Source organism: Nothobranchius furzeri, chromosome 4 (genome assembly GCF_043380555.1).
Source record: "Nothobranchius furzeri strain GRZ-AD chromosome 4, NfurGRZ-RIMD1, whole genome shotgun sequence".
Taxonomy (NCBI): domain Eukaryota; kingdom Metazoa; phylum Chordata; class Actinopteri; order Cyprinodontiformes; family Nothobranchiidae; genus Nothobranchius; species Nothobranchius furzeri.
This window is the reverse complement of record NC_091744.1, coordinates 5,100,846-5,116,927: the sequence shown is the minus strand read 5'-3', so window position 1 is coordinate 5,116,927 and position 16,082 is coordinate 5,100,846. Positions and strand designations below refer to the sequence as shown.

The following is a 16,082-nucleotide window of genomic DNA, read 5'->3' as shown; positions in this document are numbered from 1 at the left end:
GTTTATATTACAACATCCTGCACTCTCTGGAAGACCAAGACTTGCTCGACATCAGTAACATCCTTCACCTGTTTTGTTGCCACTATATTTTCTTGTCTCGCATCCAGGCCAGCCTGGATGTCTTTAGAGATGCATGGGACAACCATCCAATCAGGACAGAGGAAAACATGTCACCAAATCAGCTGTGGCATCTGGGCCAGGCTCTGAATCCTGTTTCTGATCCAGGGGCAAATGTATGTTCTGTTAAAATGACTGATCACATGTCAAGTTGATCCTTAACTAAAAATCAAATGTTCAACACTTTGATAATCTACCTCTGCACTATGCTTCTTGGATTCAAGACGAAATGGCTATTGAAATTACAGTTCTGTTTGTGTGCACCTCTACTGAAATGGACACTGTCAACTATAATGTCATGACATTACAAAGTCATGACACATCTGCAAGTTCAAAATGCAAGGCATTAGACCTTCCAGATGTGATATTCTCACTGCTGTTTTAACATAAAATTTGCCCATTAATTAAAAAAAAAATAATTTATGAAATAATGGAGATGCTAGGTTCTGCCTGACATCATTGATGTTAAGTAATTGTTAAAAGGTCATGATAAAGCTTTATTAAATGTGTTTTCTTGAGATTCATTATGCACAATGCTCATGCACACTTTCTTTTTCCAGAGTATACCGATACCAGAGACTGAATGGGAGGAAAATGGATACATGACTGAACCTCATCCTGGGATCAATGTCCCTGTACTGGACAGTCCTCTTTCAGATCATGAAATGTTGGAACTGCAGGACAGCATTAATCCGTTGCAACATTTAGACTCTTTTGGAGTGGACATATATCTTCACACTGTCCAGTATGTTGAGAACTTACTTGAGGCTAGATGATTACATGTGTGAAGAAGGAAGGAGAGAGAAGGTAGGGAGTTAGGAAGAAAGAAAACAATTAATGAGACAGGAAGGAAGAAAGTTAAAAAGTGAAGGAGTGGTCCATTTTAAGGTTAATATACTGTATATTGTTATTCAAGGGATTTGCCGTCGTAAATATGAAATGCTAAAGGATAGACCCCCAAATAGATTTCTAAATTCATTTATAGTTGTGTGTTTCCTTAAAGGCTGTGTCAGCCTGATTTATTTTAGACCAGGAATGTATTTGAAAAGGCTGCTGTCCACTTAATCTATGCTACAATTCTTCAAAATGTAGATGTTCTATCATTGCTAGTGTTGGTTAAGTAACATACATCTTCCTGTGTATCCAGCTCTAATAAAAACATATTTAAAGGTGAAGCACCTACTTCTTATCAGGAGATCCATTTCTTTTTACATGTTATTGTTTGAATTTTGTCTCATTTCATAACTTTTGCTCAACATTTAAGGGGAACTGTGTTACCCTGCGATCATCTTCATTACACTTGAAAACTCGTACTATACCTCCGTCCGTCTACTTATTAAATAGAATAACATGACAAGATTCTATCTACAGTTTTTTTGATCAAGGGATGATTAGGTGTTGTGAGAAGATTCTCTATGCTACTGAGTCTGTGTTAAATTGCAACTGGACACACATACTCACACACAGTTTGTTCATTTGTTCTCAGAATGAGAATAATGTCTTTTAGAGTTAAAAAGTTATTTTTTTTTCTTGATGTCACTGAAGGCTGTGTTAGAAATATATGCAGCTCATTAAAAGGAAAAGTAACTGATGTAACCAAGAGCCTGAACACAGGAGAATAGAGACACCTGCCAAGATAAAGAGCTGAGCTTTTGCTCCTTTTCAGAGTCACTCCCATGGAATAGGTCTGATGATTTACTAGCTTCTCTTACCTTCTCTGCATACAATGTTTAATATGAGCTTCAAGAGGTCTCTGCCCCTAACGGGGTTTGCTTTCACATTGTAAAAATGCATAATTTTTCTGAATAAGATTATTAAGAGGCCACCCATAGGGTGGAACGTTGGTTATGTATTGTAACCCCAGATTCTATGAGTATAGTGTAGCCCTCTGAGCAATCGCCTATTGGATTAATTCCATCCCCTTAACTGCGCAGATTGGATCAGCGGTGATCGGCGAGCAGTGCTTGCCGGTTAGATTTGTGTCCGACTTGACGCCGACTTGCTCTATCTCTATCGTAGGCAACGATAACCTTGTGAGATCAAGGTGGCCGCAGATTTTGGAGCAAGGCGCTGCAGTTGCTCTCCCTCGACTGCAAAACCCAGGGCATGACGGGAAACGCCTGGCTCTCACCTGATCTAAGATCTGATTGGTTCATATTTTGATCCAAACATCCGGTGGTAGAACATGAAATGTTAGTTGGTCACATGTATTCTGTAAATCATGTAACGTTGATGATGACAACTATATAGGCCATAAAGAGAAATGTGATTTGTGTTCTTTTGTCACGTCTTCTATGAGCACACTAAACCTACAGCTGATAACCTTTACTTATTATTACAGTCATGTCTCCATATACAATATATGATATCCACAAGCACGTGAGGATGTGTTTCAGCTGCTAACAGGCACCAGAATTAAAATGGAAAATTAAACAAGTGTGAACGCTAACGTGATATCTTCAGCCATCGTCACCCCCGAGCTACACGTGATGTAGGGAATTGTGTCCGACTATGCGCACAGCAGATCTGTTCCGTAATATAAGGAGCCATATGATTGGCTGAAAGCGAACAGCCCTGGCAGAATCATATATTTGATTGACAGATTCATTAGCCAATGGTGACGTTTGTTGATCTGCGACGTTAGGAGGGTCTCAAAATTCAGCACACCGATTTCTCTCACGAATGCAGGAAGGTTCACAAATGAGAAGCTGTTCGTGAATGCACCACACAAATTTCACTCACAAACGCAGAAAGGTTCACAAATGAGAAGCTGTTCGTAAATGCGCATTCAGCAATTCGTATGATCTGTGAGTTTATATTACAAGTGTTCTTACAAATTATATTTGTGAACCACAGAGTGTGAACTTCAGAATTAGCGTGTGCATTTGTGGAAAACGTTGTGTGACTTAATTCTTATTGAGACTGTTCTGGCCTCATACCATTTTGTCATTTTATCACATATTATATTTTAACTAACTTGTCCTAGGGCTTTAGGCCTATGACCTAAAATTGATAAGCCATTGGGAATCAAAAGTTGTCTAAATAGTTTTCAAAAGGACTAATGGTGTAGTTCGGGCTTAGTCTCAAATATTGATCTTTTTACATTAAAGTTCTTGCTTTATTAACTTGCAGACACATGATCAGAGCTATATCCAACTTAGTGTCATGTCAAATCTCAAGACAATGACAGTGTCATTTCCTGCCATCACCAAAGCCACTACCCCTGACAACAGGAAGTTTATTGTTTTACTCTAAAAGGTCCAACTTTGACCCTTTGTATAGAATCAACATGAGACACTGCCCAATGTCAGAAGACATGCTGGTGTAATGCAGCATTCAGTACTGAGATATTTCAAGAGAGAATGGGGTTGTGGTGAGACGGCAAAATTGGATGGCAAGCCGTGGCCTTACAATTGGCTGTAATTTCATCATACACACTGATTTTCACCAAATTAAACACAACAGATGTTACAGTCTCTCAAAGAAATGTTTGCAAATTGTTGGTAATTAAAGTCTTAATTTTGCTTTAGGGCCCCTTGCATGCATTCATGTTTTTAATAACTTCTACAAGAAAAGGTCATATGTCAGTATGACTTTCTTGTTTAGTCCTTGTAGCTGTGTTGAGTGTTAACTTGACAAGGTTTGTACACTCTGTGAGCCCCTAGCTGCCTTTTTTACACAACAAGCCATCAACAAGCTATCCTATCCAATCCTGATATCCTTTAAATAAAGTTATTGTCCCATAAATAAATCTGAGATACTCACTCAAAAATTGAACCACAATTAGCCACCTCCTCTACATAGATGACATAAAACTGTATATCAAGACCGAGCGAGACATTGACTCACTGATCCAAACCACCAGGATCTACAGCATTGATATTGGAATGTCATCTGGACTTGAGAAGTGTGGTCGAATGTTGACAAAGTAAGAGAAGATAATAGATACAGGAGGGGTCTCACTCCCAGAAGGAAAAAAGTCAGACCTTGAGGACAGCTACAAATTCCTTGGTGTCCAGCAAGCAAATGGCAACCTCGATGAGGCTGCAAGGAAATAAGCCACAACCAAATACTTAAAACAAATAAGGAGAGCACTAAGAAATCAGCTCAAGGGCAAGAACAAGATTTGGGAAATAAACAGCTATGCCCTGCTAGTAATCAGATATCTGTCAGGAATAATGAGCTGGCCAAAAGGAAAAAATACAGACCACAGATGTTAAGACACAAAAGCTCCTAACCATGCATGGACCATTACACCCCAAATCCAGCACCCTGAAACGGTATGCTAGCAGTAAGGAAGGAGTCAGAGGACTAGCTAGTGTGAGAGCTATGATCCAAGATAAAACAGCCAAGGTCTTTAAGTACCATCAAGGATAAGACCTCTACAGATGACATGCTCAGTGAATGTCACAAGCTGCGTTTTCATGTGCCTAATTTCCTCAATCCGATTGAAATCTTGGTTGATCGGAATTTCCGAATCTCTGTTCACATGGACACGAACTGAAATGATCCGATCATGCCGTGCGTACATATGCACCAAGCATTTAATCCGATTAAATAGGTTGAGCATGCGCAGAGTTGCCTTTCACGAAAGAAAAATTGTAAACAAACGCCATGAAACGAAAAGAAAAATGTAAAAACAGAAATAACTATTCTTCCTGCTTTCCTGATCCATTTATTCAATTTAATATTTTTATTTAGCTCATAGAAGTTACGTTTTCTTCAGTGAATAACTGCAGATATATGCTTTGCTGCATTTTATTGTTGATTAAAATAAGGGAGGGTTATGTCTGCCTCTTGATCAGCTGGTCCGCAGGTCTGAATTGACAGCTGTTGCGCTGCGCTGCGGCACAGAGCGGGGGTGGGGGGTGGGGGGGGGGGGTTAGCCTCATGTTTTATTACTGAGCTCTGTTGTGGCTTATTATTAATAACATGTGACGATCAGCTGAAACTGTTGAGAAAAATCTGTTCAAACAAAATAACAGAAGATGTTCAGAAAGTTTAGAAGCCTGTGTTCATCATTAACGAACCGCATCTCAGGTCATCTGCGTTTACGTGCTTTTAACGAACACGGACTTTACTGTCGTCCAGAGTATTTAACCGAGGACGTTTTCCTACCCAACATCAGCCTCCAATCAGGTCTGTAAAACCCAGATTATCCTGTGTTCTTTACAAGCGTGTCTCCATCACCATCTGCAGAAGCTGCTGTGTTCAAAGCTGACAGAAACGGGGATCCGTGCGCTGCAACCCCCACGATAAACCTGCGTATTTCCAGTAAAGATTTGAACATCTTTGTCGAATGATTTGTGCAATAATCAGATTTTTATTTTACTTCCACAAAATGCAAGTTCTGAATTAAATATTACTGAAACGGGACGGCTTGTTGTCGGATTTAAAAGCCGCCGCTTGTTAATTACACCGTCATTTTTGAAGTCAGGCAGTCCAAATGACAGCGGAGAGGCCCGCTGGCTGTTGCACACATGCGCAGTGGGCATTGTTTTACCCCAACAATCCGAATGGCTGTGCACATGCACGTCAATCGGAATGAAGAACGGAATAAACCACCTCTCTCAATCGGATTGAAATTTCAATCCGATCGGGCCGAATCGGATCAGAATATTCTGATTGACATGTTTACATGCAGAATTTTCAATCTGAATGGGCATTCAATCCGATTAAATATGCGCATGTAAACGTGGCTACAGACATGGGCAAACAGAGGAGCAGGTGCTGGAAATACTATTGTGGAAAGACACCCCTACATGTGATGTACCACCGACAGGACATAGGTCAACTAAGACAAACAAAAACTGAGTTTTAGGTAGCATTAGGTTGCGGTTTCTGAACAGAAACATTAGTAGAAATGTTAGCTTTATCTATGCACTCTTCTGAATAAAGATTTCTGAAGTTTATCCTGGAATATGCCCATCTCTCTCCAAGTTAAATGGTCACAGGCCTAAGTGCTCGATTAACCAATGGTACTTCTGAGGCCTTGACTCCCCCAAAAAACCTCTATTTCCTCTTTGATTCCTTGATATTTTGAATATTATATATAAATGTGTATACTGGTCTCATAATGTTTAAATGTCTCCTTAAACCATGAAACAGTCAGAATTGTATATTTTTGTAAACAGACCTCATAAACCCTAATTGTCTCCATAAACCACCAGGTTGTCAAGTCCTCATAAGCCTGTGGAAATTCATATGTGAAATGTATGTATGTTCTGATATGTTTTTCTTAATTTTGAAGTGAGACTTTTCTTCTATGGGTAAAATCAAAATTTTTGACAGATTTTTCGTGTTCACCAGATGCAGGGAAAGGTGTGTCCTCATAAACCACCAAAATGTCATAGTGGCTTCATAAACCATATCTACATGTATGTGTGTGTGTGTGTGTGTGTGTGTGTGTGTGTGTGTGTGCTTATGCCCTCCTCCAGCTAGGTGTGTGTGTGTGTGTGGGGGGGGGGGGGGGGGGTGTTTATGTCCTCCTCCAGCTAGGTTCCTCCAGCTAGGTGTGTGTGTGTGTGTGTGTGTGTGTGTGTGTGTGTGTGTGTGTGTGTGTGTGCTTATGCCCTCCTCCAGCTAGGTGTGTGTGTTTATGTCCTCCTCCAGCTAGGTGTGTGTGTGTGTGTGTGTGTGTGTGTGTGTGTGTGTGTGTGTCCTCCTCTAGCTAGGGGTGTGTGTGTGTGAGTGTGAGTGTGTGTGTGTGTATGCCCTCCTCTAGCTAGGGGTGTGTGTGTGTGTGTGTGTGTGTGTGTGTGTGTGTGTGTGTGTGTGTGTGTGTGTGTGTGTGTGTGTGTGTGTATGTGTGTGTGTGTGTGTGTGTGTGTGTGTGTGTGTGTGTGTCCTTTCCCAGTTAGGTCTGGTGTCCTCTCCTGCTCCTCCTCCCTGATTAGTTATCACTTTCACCTGGTTCTCTCCCCTCACACCTGCAGCTCATCACCCTCCCATTACGCCCCAGCGTATATAAGCCCTGTCTTGTCTCAGTGTCTTGTCGGTCCATTGTTTGTATTCTGTCAGTCTCGTGTCTCGTCTTGGATTATTTGGGTTTTTGGTCTTCTCGTGTTCTCTAGGGTTTTGGTTTTCCAGATTGTTATCTGGATTTTGGCTCCCAGCCTTTGGACTTATTTTTGCTCTCCTTAAAATAAAGGATTTTTTTCTTATTCGTCATCTCTGCCTCGTGTCATCCTGGGTACAGCATTTTGGGTCCTACAAACCTCGTATCGTGACAGAACCTTGCTTAACTTGGTGGTGGAAGAGCCATTTTTAAGAGCTAAAACACAAAATCTAATAAAAGAAAGTGAAATCACATTAAAAATTCTTATTTTATTCATTAATACATCTTGAATACAACTTGTTTTTGTCCACTGTGTTGGTTTGTGATAAGATCCTTTATACTGTCATTCTCCTTTATTTGTTGACAGTTGAGATGGAGAATAAGTGTTCTCTGGTTCAAACAAGGACACGTTAGATAACGGAAAAATGAGCGGGCATCGTGACTTGACACACACCTGCAAGGTTATACAGCTCAACCATAGCATACCATGCCAAGTTTATTTATAGCGCACATTTAAAAACAGCATGGAAGCTGACCAAAGTGCTGTATGGATAAAAATTAAAACAATATTAAAAGCAAAAACACTGTCAATAGTAACAATATATAGCAAAGAAGATGATCACAGTCACCAAAAAGAATGCATAATAATAAAAAGTCAGGGGTTTGGAAACACCAGGTAATAAAAGTATGCCTCGTACGCAATGACTCGTACGGAGGAGGGATGGTACCCGCCTCATAGAGAGAGGAAGAGCATTCCAGAGGAACGGAGCAGCATACACCAAAGCTCCTCCCGTGTTTTATATTTCATGGTGGAAACGTGAATCAGCAAATGATCGGCAGACCTCAATCCCCCAGTTTGGCACTTAACTAACTGCCAGGTCAGACAGGTAAGCTGGTGCCAGAACATTCAAGGCCTTAAAAACAAAGATCAGAATCTTGAAAGTCACCATGACGTTTATGGGTAGCCAATGGAGATGCAACAGCACAGGGGTGATATGATCAGGTCTAGAGGTGTTGGTCAAGAACCTGGCTGCTGTGTTTTGGAGCCTGTTAACAGCAGAGGCTGGTATGCCAAATAAGATGGAATTTGCATAATCCAAGTGGGAAATGATAAAAGTATGAAATACAGATTCCAGATGTGCCAGTTTCAGGTTTGGTGTTAAGCAAACCAGTCAGTGCAGCTGGAAAAAACAAGATCTGGTCACTGCATTAATCTGAGGGACCATCAGAAGGTGGACATCTAGTTTGACCCCTAGGTTGGGAGAGTATCCAAATCAGAGAGTGAGTGTGGTGTCTTTTGGGGCCATGAGGATTGCCTCAGATTTGGGAGTCCTTCAGCTTCAGAAAGTAGTCAGCCAGCCAGTCCCTCACTTCAGCCAAACATTGGTCCAGAAGTGAGAGAGCACCTAGTTGGTTCAAAGCCAGGTAGGTCTGGACAATCATCCACATAGAGATGGTAGTCCAGGCCATGTTTCCTCAGGATAGAACCCAGGATGTAAGGAAGAATGTAAATGCAAACCAGGAGAGCCCCAAGCACAGATCCCTGTGGCACTCCCCAGGGGAGAGGGAGACATGGAGACAAGTGTTGTGTCTACCACTAGAGAGCAGTAGAGGATAAGAAGAAGTGAGATAAGATCAATCAACCAATCAATCAATCAATCAATCAAATTTTATTTTATTTAATTTATTAAGTGCTTTTCAAAAAAAAAACACCTAGATTTAGAACAAAAATTAAGGAATGGAATATATCTGTAAATGGTGTTAAATTATGGAATAACCTTAAAAGGGAAATGAAAAAAACTGTCATTTAATATATTAAAAAAATGTACCAAACTGAGTGTACTAAATAATTATGAAAATGTTAATTAAATCAATGAGCATGATCGCACTGGAATTTAGAACAGGAAAAAGTTTAAAATGATTCTGTATGTGTGTTTGACGAATGGAAATTGCATATAAATTGATTATTTCTTCTGGAAAAGGGGGCAGAATTTATAAGACGTTTTTCTTCATTCTGCTCCTTTTCGTTTAGATTTGATTATTTGTTATGTATTTCTTATTGTTTATTTGCTTTATTTGTTTTTATTTTGAATAAAATAAAAAATAAAAAAAATATATAGATTTTTTATTTTAAGTGGAGCGAGCAGGTCCAGAGCGGATTTCAGTCTACTGTTAAAATCATTGACAGTAAAATCACAGGAGGCAGTTACCAAAGTGGGAGGGATCTTTCTAAAAACTTCAAGAAAACCAGCAGCGACTTCAGGGGTGAGAAGACGCTTCCTTACAGTTCTCACAGAGGGTTCCAGCTGGATTAAACTGGAGATGCCAAAAAAACACACAGTAGTGGTCAGAGACAGCCACGTCAACAACAGAGGACTCACAGGTGAACAGGCCATGGGTGATGACCAAGTCCAGGGTGTGTCCTCTGTTGTGAGTTGGCTGTGTGACATGTTGACTTAAATCCATGTAAATCAGAATGTTTAAAAACTCCTTTGAAAAAGGATCAGAAGGATTATCTATATGTAGATTAAAATCACTGGCTAAAATGATCCTTTCAAAGGAGTTGTGCAGGATTGATAAAAACTCTAAAAATTCTTGAATAAAAATGGTACTTTGTTTAGGAGGCTGATAAACGGTGACACATAAAACCTGAGGAGAGCTAAAAACTGCTGCTGTATATTCAAAAGTGGTAAAATGATCAAATAAAACAGGTTTGGCAGAAAGTATTGATGAACTAATAAAAGTAGTACCGCCTCCCCGTTTGCTACTCCTCGTTGAAAAATAAATAAGATGGATGCCTGATTCTGCTACATGTGATTCAGGTTTGAACAAAGCTTGGAAAAGGAATTCTTGACTTCTCGTGACACTTTGACATAACGGTCAACCCCAGCAAAGAGCAGTCACAAAACGTAACCTTAAAAACTATGACATGCAGTAGCAAAACCACAACAGATGCAGCTTCTTTAAATGTTTTAATGACTTTGATGATCAAACTTGTACCCTTAAGTTCATAATGATCAAAAACAACCGTTTCTCTTCTACTTTACTTTCAGCCACTTCACAAGGTTCAACACCTGTTTGATGATTTCATCAAGCCATAATCAGATTAAACCGAGAAGGAGAAATGTACAATGGCATTTATTTTCTTAGATTTATTCATTTTTTTTAATGAAAAAGAAAGAACATGATGTGTTCAAAGTCAGTTGGCTACATTTCTACCTTACCAGAAATCATGTAGGTGACCTGCTGACACTGGCTGTTGGATGCAGAGAGGGGAGAGCCTGGCAAGATGGTGACTCTTGCTATGTCTGCCCCCAAAACACTTGCAACCCTGTTACGGAAATCATATCTGGACAAAAGTGGAAAAAAAGGGGGTTTATTTTTATAGGATGATGCATTTGTATCAAATTAAGACAAAGTTGCAGCTACAAGTTGCAATTTTAGCAGCAGCTTAACCTAAAATTGATATTTATAGAAATGCATTTTCAAGTAGCCACCGTCTACTAAATGCATCTTCAAACATGTGCTTTCTGCCTGTCTCTAAACTCTACAGGCTGTCCACTAAGGTCTGATCCTTGTCTGTCATTCATGACTGGTCACATGGTATGCGCTGCTAATCATCACAGAGATAAGATGCTGTTTTGATTCTGTTTAGTGTGACAGTGCAGATGTGTTCCCAAACCTACACCAGCAGCTCATTCTCATTCCTCTGTGTGACGGATAGAAGATTGTATGGATCAGAGGTGAAAGTGGAACGATAAAAGGGAGAAAATATTAATAATGAATATATTATGAGATCTCAGTCTTATTTTCCTTCCAGGAAGAAAAGAAACATTCTTTAAGAATTGCTGAGAACTCATTTTGGAGACCAGGGGTGGACTGGCCTATCTGGCATTCTGGCACTGTTCCGGTGGGCTGCTTAGCCAAGTAGCCTACTTGCCCAGCTTGGGCCAACACCATAGTTGGTCTGCAGAACATCAGCTACACGGTAACCCGAAGCTAACAGAGTTTTTCCAGGCGTTTGTAGCAATAAAAACACGGTAGAGCGATGACGTAGGAGGTGTTTTACCGCGCTAGCATGTAGCTAATGTCCCGCTTATCTCCGCCCGTGGAGAATGAGCTGATCTGGAAGGCCAGGGCTCCCAGTCGCAGCGGTCTGGCCCTGCTTGTAATTTAACAGTCCATGGTAGATCTCACATTCAGCCTAGAGACGAGTCTGGGGGTGGCAACACCCCCCACCCCCACCGCTCTCCCAATGGGGAGAGCCGACTTTTCGTAAAAATGCCAGGGCCGAATTTTGGTCCCAGTCCACCCCTGCCAGAGACACGAGTTATTGAGAAAGTATTCATGCCATTCTTTGTATGACAACCCACCTTTTTTCTAAACTCGTGTGTTCCTGTTCATGGTTGCAGGGAACGTGTTCTTACCTTTGGCAGTGATAGGTGACTGGTCAGAAACCAGAGATGGGGATAGGAGTCCGAGATTTGGACTTAAGTATCACTTAAATTTCAAAAACAAATGCTTGAGAATTGACTTGGACTCACTCTCCAAACACTTAAACTTTAATTTGGACTTGACCCTCCAAAATGTGAGACTTGGACTTTCATTTTAATCACTTTAAAACTTGACTTGTTCTTGCCCTCCAAAGACTTGAGACATGACTTAAAATCTCAATCAAAATACTTGACTTGTACTCTGCCACTTAAGACTTGAATAATGACTTGGACTGATTCTCTAAATACTTGTCCCCAAAGACTTTAGGCTTGACTGGAATCTCCCTAAGCATGACTGAGGCCCTGTCCACACGTAGCCGGGGATCTGCCAAAACGTAGATATTTTTCTACGTTTTGGCCTGTCATCCACACAAAAACGGATCTTTTTAAAAACTCCGGCCAAAGTGAAGATCTGCGTTTTCTCCGTTTTGGGTGTCTGCGTGTGGACGGACAAAACTGGAGTTTTAAGGTCCGCAGCGTCACTTTCCGCAGCAAAAAAATGCTGACATCACGTGCGCGACCTGTGTTTACACTAGCCGGCATCATGGAAGCCTTCAGAGCTAAGCTCTGTCACTACCTGATCCATCAATTGTCCAAGCGCTTTCTGCTTGTTGGTTTTTGCAAGCGAAATTACTGCTCCTTGCGGAAGACCACAGACGAAGGACGAGGTTAAGAACGGGGGAAGTACTGCCGCCTACAGGTCTGGCATGTCCTTAACAACGTATTTATCCGGGTACGTGTGGATAGAGTTTGTTTTTAAAACGCGGTGGTGTGGATGCAAGTTTTTGGAGGGGCGGATATTCGTTTTTAAAAAACCCCGGCTACGTGTGGACTAGGCCTTTGACTTGAACACTTACTTGAAATGTGACTTGAATTTGCCCTCTAAAAACCTGAGACTTGACTTAGGCCTCCTTGAGAACACCTTATCCAGCAAGTTTTAGTCATTTCCCTGTTTCAACACACCTGGCTAAGTTACTTAATTACCTGTTCAGTAAGCCATCAAACTCTGAAGAAGCCTGTTAATCACACACTAATTAAAATCAGGTTTGTTGGAGAAGGAAAAAGAACCGACACACCCTGGGTAGGGACTCGAGGCACTGGGTTGTGCACTCCTGGGGCTTTCTAATAATAATATAATGTATGTATTAAGTGCTTTCCAATCAAAGTGCTGCACAACTGCCAGGATCAATCATAAAATCATGTATTACATAGAAAACGAACATTTAATAGAATTAACATTACAGATAAATGTGTACATAGTCCACTCCAGAATAAAATAGGTGTTACCTAAAGTGTAAAAATGACCTCAAGAGAAAAACATGATGAACCATTAGATGTGTAAATACATTAGTGTTTCTTCAGCTTTGCTTTAAAAACGTCAACAGTCATTGCTTGCCTGATGGTCAGAGGGAAGCTCCTCCAAACTGCTGGTGCACTCGGAACAGCCAGAAGTCCAGTGCCCAGAGATCTCAAAACCATGGCAAGATACACGATTTACCAGCTCATTTAAATACCCAGGAACAGTACCATGTACTACTTTGAATTTTAAAAGCAATACTTTCATCTTTCTACCCAAAGACCTGAGACTTGACTTAGACACGTCCCCCAAACACTTGAATCTTGACTTAGACTCTTCTTCTGAAGACTTGAAACTTCACTTAAACTTTTCCTCCTAAGACTTTAAACAGGAGTTAGACTCTTCCTCCAAAGACCTGAAACTTGAATTTGACTTGCACTCAGAAACACGAGAATGAATAGGACACTCCCCGATGATCTGCCGGACTTGGACATGCTCTCCAAAGACTTGACTTGAATTCAGCCGTTAAAATCTTGACATAATTTGAATTTGATTTTTCTCTTCATTTTGTTTTGCTTCAATTGCGTAGCAAGAGGAACCAATACAGTAACCAGCTTTATAATGTGACACCTGTATTGTAGTTTTCATTAAGTAGGAATAAAATGTGAACACTTGAGTTTAAAACTTTCCAAAATTTAAAAACGGCAAATGAAACTGAAATGTGGAGAAACACTCATTTGAGTCCGAATGTCTACAAGAGTTTTTAAAGCATTTGTTTGTAAAAACGTGTGACACTGACTACACTTTATCATGTAACTGCCACGGAGTTAAAGGAGTCAAGGCTTGAATGTGTTACTCCAAAGAGATCCAGATTGCAAGAACTGTGTGAAACAGCACACGAAGGATGCTTTAACAAAATCTTGAAGACCCTGCATCTTTAAATCTTAAACAGAGTCACTTGGTGCTGATTTTTGTATGGTTACAAGTTTATATGTGTTTAAGGATTGTACATGGAGGCCAAGGTCAAGATAAAAATGAATCAGTGTGTATTTCCTAACTCACCGGCTAAAAGCATTAACATTGGGAAAGGTCTGTGTTGCTGACTGAGACTCTGGGAGGATGTCTGCACACGCAAGGATGCTGCCTCCACTCCTCAGCACAAGAGATCTGTAGACAACTGAAAACACACACACTGTCAGCCACGAGCTCCCATAAAGTCAAAGTCATTCAAAGTGGCAGATGTGATAAAGAGGAAATTAGAAGGCACTAAAATGTTTATTGCTGGGAAATGCTAAACCAAAAAGACTGGTTACACCTTTACAGTTTAAACAGAGATATAATTCCTTTAGAGTCACCTGTGTTGTCTCCAGAAAGCTGAATGACTGAGTCAGTGTAGAGCTCCCTCCCAACCAGGCTGACGTTGCCTTGTCTGGCTGATACATCCCCCATCACACAACCCAACTGGTTTACCAATGAGCAGCTAGAGCTCTGAAAGTAGAATAGAAAAAGTTAAAGCGTCAACATGCAACACACACAATACATAGACAGTGGCCGACAGCAGCCCTATGTTAATCTTTTAAAAGGAAGGTGTGTTCATGAACACTCAATGTGTTTGGAAAAACTGCAACATGACAGCCATAACTGTGGAGGTAGTTTTGTTTTCTTTTACTTGTACTTCTACTGATTTTTAAAAGTGTGATTCGCTTATTTAATCAGTACATTTGCAGTGGTCTCTAGTAGGAATGAATGTCTTGTAAGTTGTTCTTTGTGGGGGAATATGCCGGTGCACCATTTCCAGGAAACTAGTAAGTAAGTAAGTAAAGTTTATTTATATAGCACCTTTCACAGATATAAATCACAAAGCGCTGTACAACATGAGTAAAATCAGGGCAAATACCTCAAACCAATAAAAACATCATAAACACAATAGCAGTGACAACAATAGTAACCAAAATCAGGAGTAAAAACAAAGTGAAGGTGTGAACAAGAACAAAGCCATCTTTTAGAATATTTAGCGGGGGAAAGCCTGGATGAAAAGGTGAGTTTTAAGATGTTTTTTGAAGACTTCTACAGATTTCAAGAGACGGAGATTTAAAGGCAGACTGTTCCAAAGTCGGGGGGCAATAGACTGAAAGGCCCTGTCCCCTTTGGTTTTTAGTCTGGTTCGAGGAACAGCCAGGAGGTTTTCAGATGTGGATCGGAGGTTCCGTGAAGTGGTGTGTGGGGATAAAAGCTCAGATAAATAGTTTGGAGCCTGGTTGTTAAGAGCTCTATAGGTCAGGACTAAAACTTTAAACTGAATTCTATATTCTACCGGGAGCCAGTGGAGGGACTGTAAAACTGGGGTGATGTGAGCTCGTCTGCTGGATTTGGTTAGGAGTCTGGCTGCTGCATTTTGCATGGCTTGAAGGCGTGAGAGGGAGGATTTGCTGAGACCAGTAAAAAGAGCGTTACAGTAGTCTAAGCGTGATGACACAAAGGCATGGATGATTTTTTCCAGATCTGCAGTAGAAACCAGTTTACGGACTTTGGAAATGTTTCTCAGTTGGAAGAAACAAGAGCAGGGGATGGTTTTGACGTGTGAGTCTAAACTTAAAACCGGATCAAAAATAACTCCCAGGTTTCTAATGTTGGCCTTGGCTGATGGGCAAAAAGAGGCAATTTCCACTTGTAGTGACCCACATCACAGATGAGCTTCTATTACTTTCTAATATTTGGACATCTCGCCTTGGATTGGATAACAGCAACGCGACTCTGCCACTCACTTGCAACGCTGATGTTTTATCTCCACAAATAACCCAAGCCTGGAAGAGCTTCTGCCATGTGGTGAGGTTGCTAATGCTAACGGTTAGCTCATAATAGTCTGGAAATTCAAACGTAGTGAGTTAAGATCTGGTGAGTCCATAAATCTTAAGCGACAGTGTGATGTAGATCTGTCAGGCTTTTCAAATCCTAGAGTTTCACCATCTAATTTCTATCAGAAGCTAATGCAGGAGGTAGGTGTAGGAGACTATTTCCATGTTCAGCCTGCATGAAAAACTCAGTGACTGATTCTAATCAAAAACAATCATTAAAAAATGGGTTTTCAGTGTTGCACGCCTTTAAAATTACTGTTCTG

At 40.6% G+C, this 16,082-nt stretch overlaps 1 protein-coding gene across 1 annotated transcript in view; it reads right to left on the bottom strand.

Moving 5' to 3' along the window:
* cusr (Copper-only SOD repeat protein) overlaps positions 1-16,082 on the bottom strand; it is a 38,653-nt gene that overhangs the window by 9,148 nt on the left and 13,423 nt on the right. The window contains exons 6-8 of the mRNA XM_054743589.2: positions 14,320-14,452; positions 14,027-14,141; positions 10,399-10,523 (exon numbers count right to left, since the gene is read on the bottom strand). Coding sequence (XP_054599564.1) covers positions 10,399-10,523; positions 14,027-14,141; positions 14,320-14,452 — 373 coding nt within the window. The remainder of the gene's footprint in view (positions 1-10,398; positions 10,524-14,026; positions 14,142-14,319; positions 14,453-16,082) is intronic.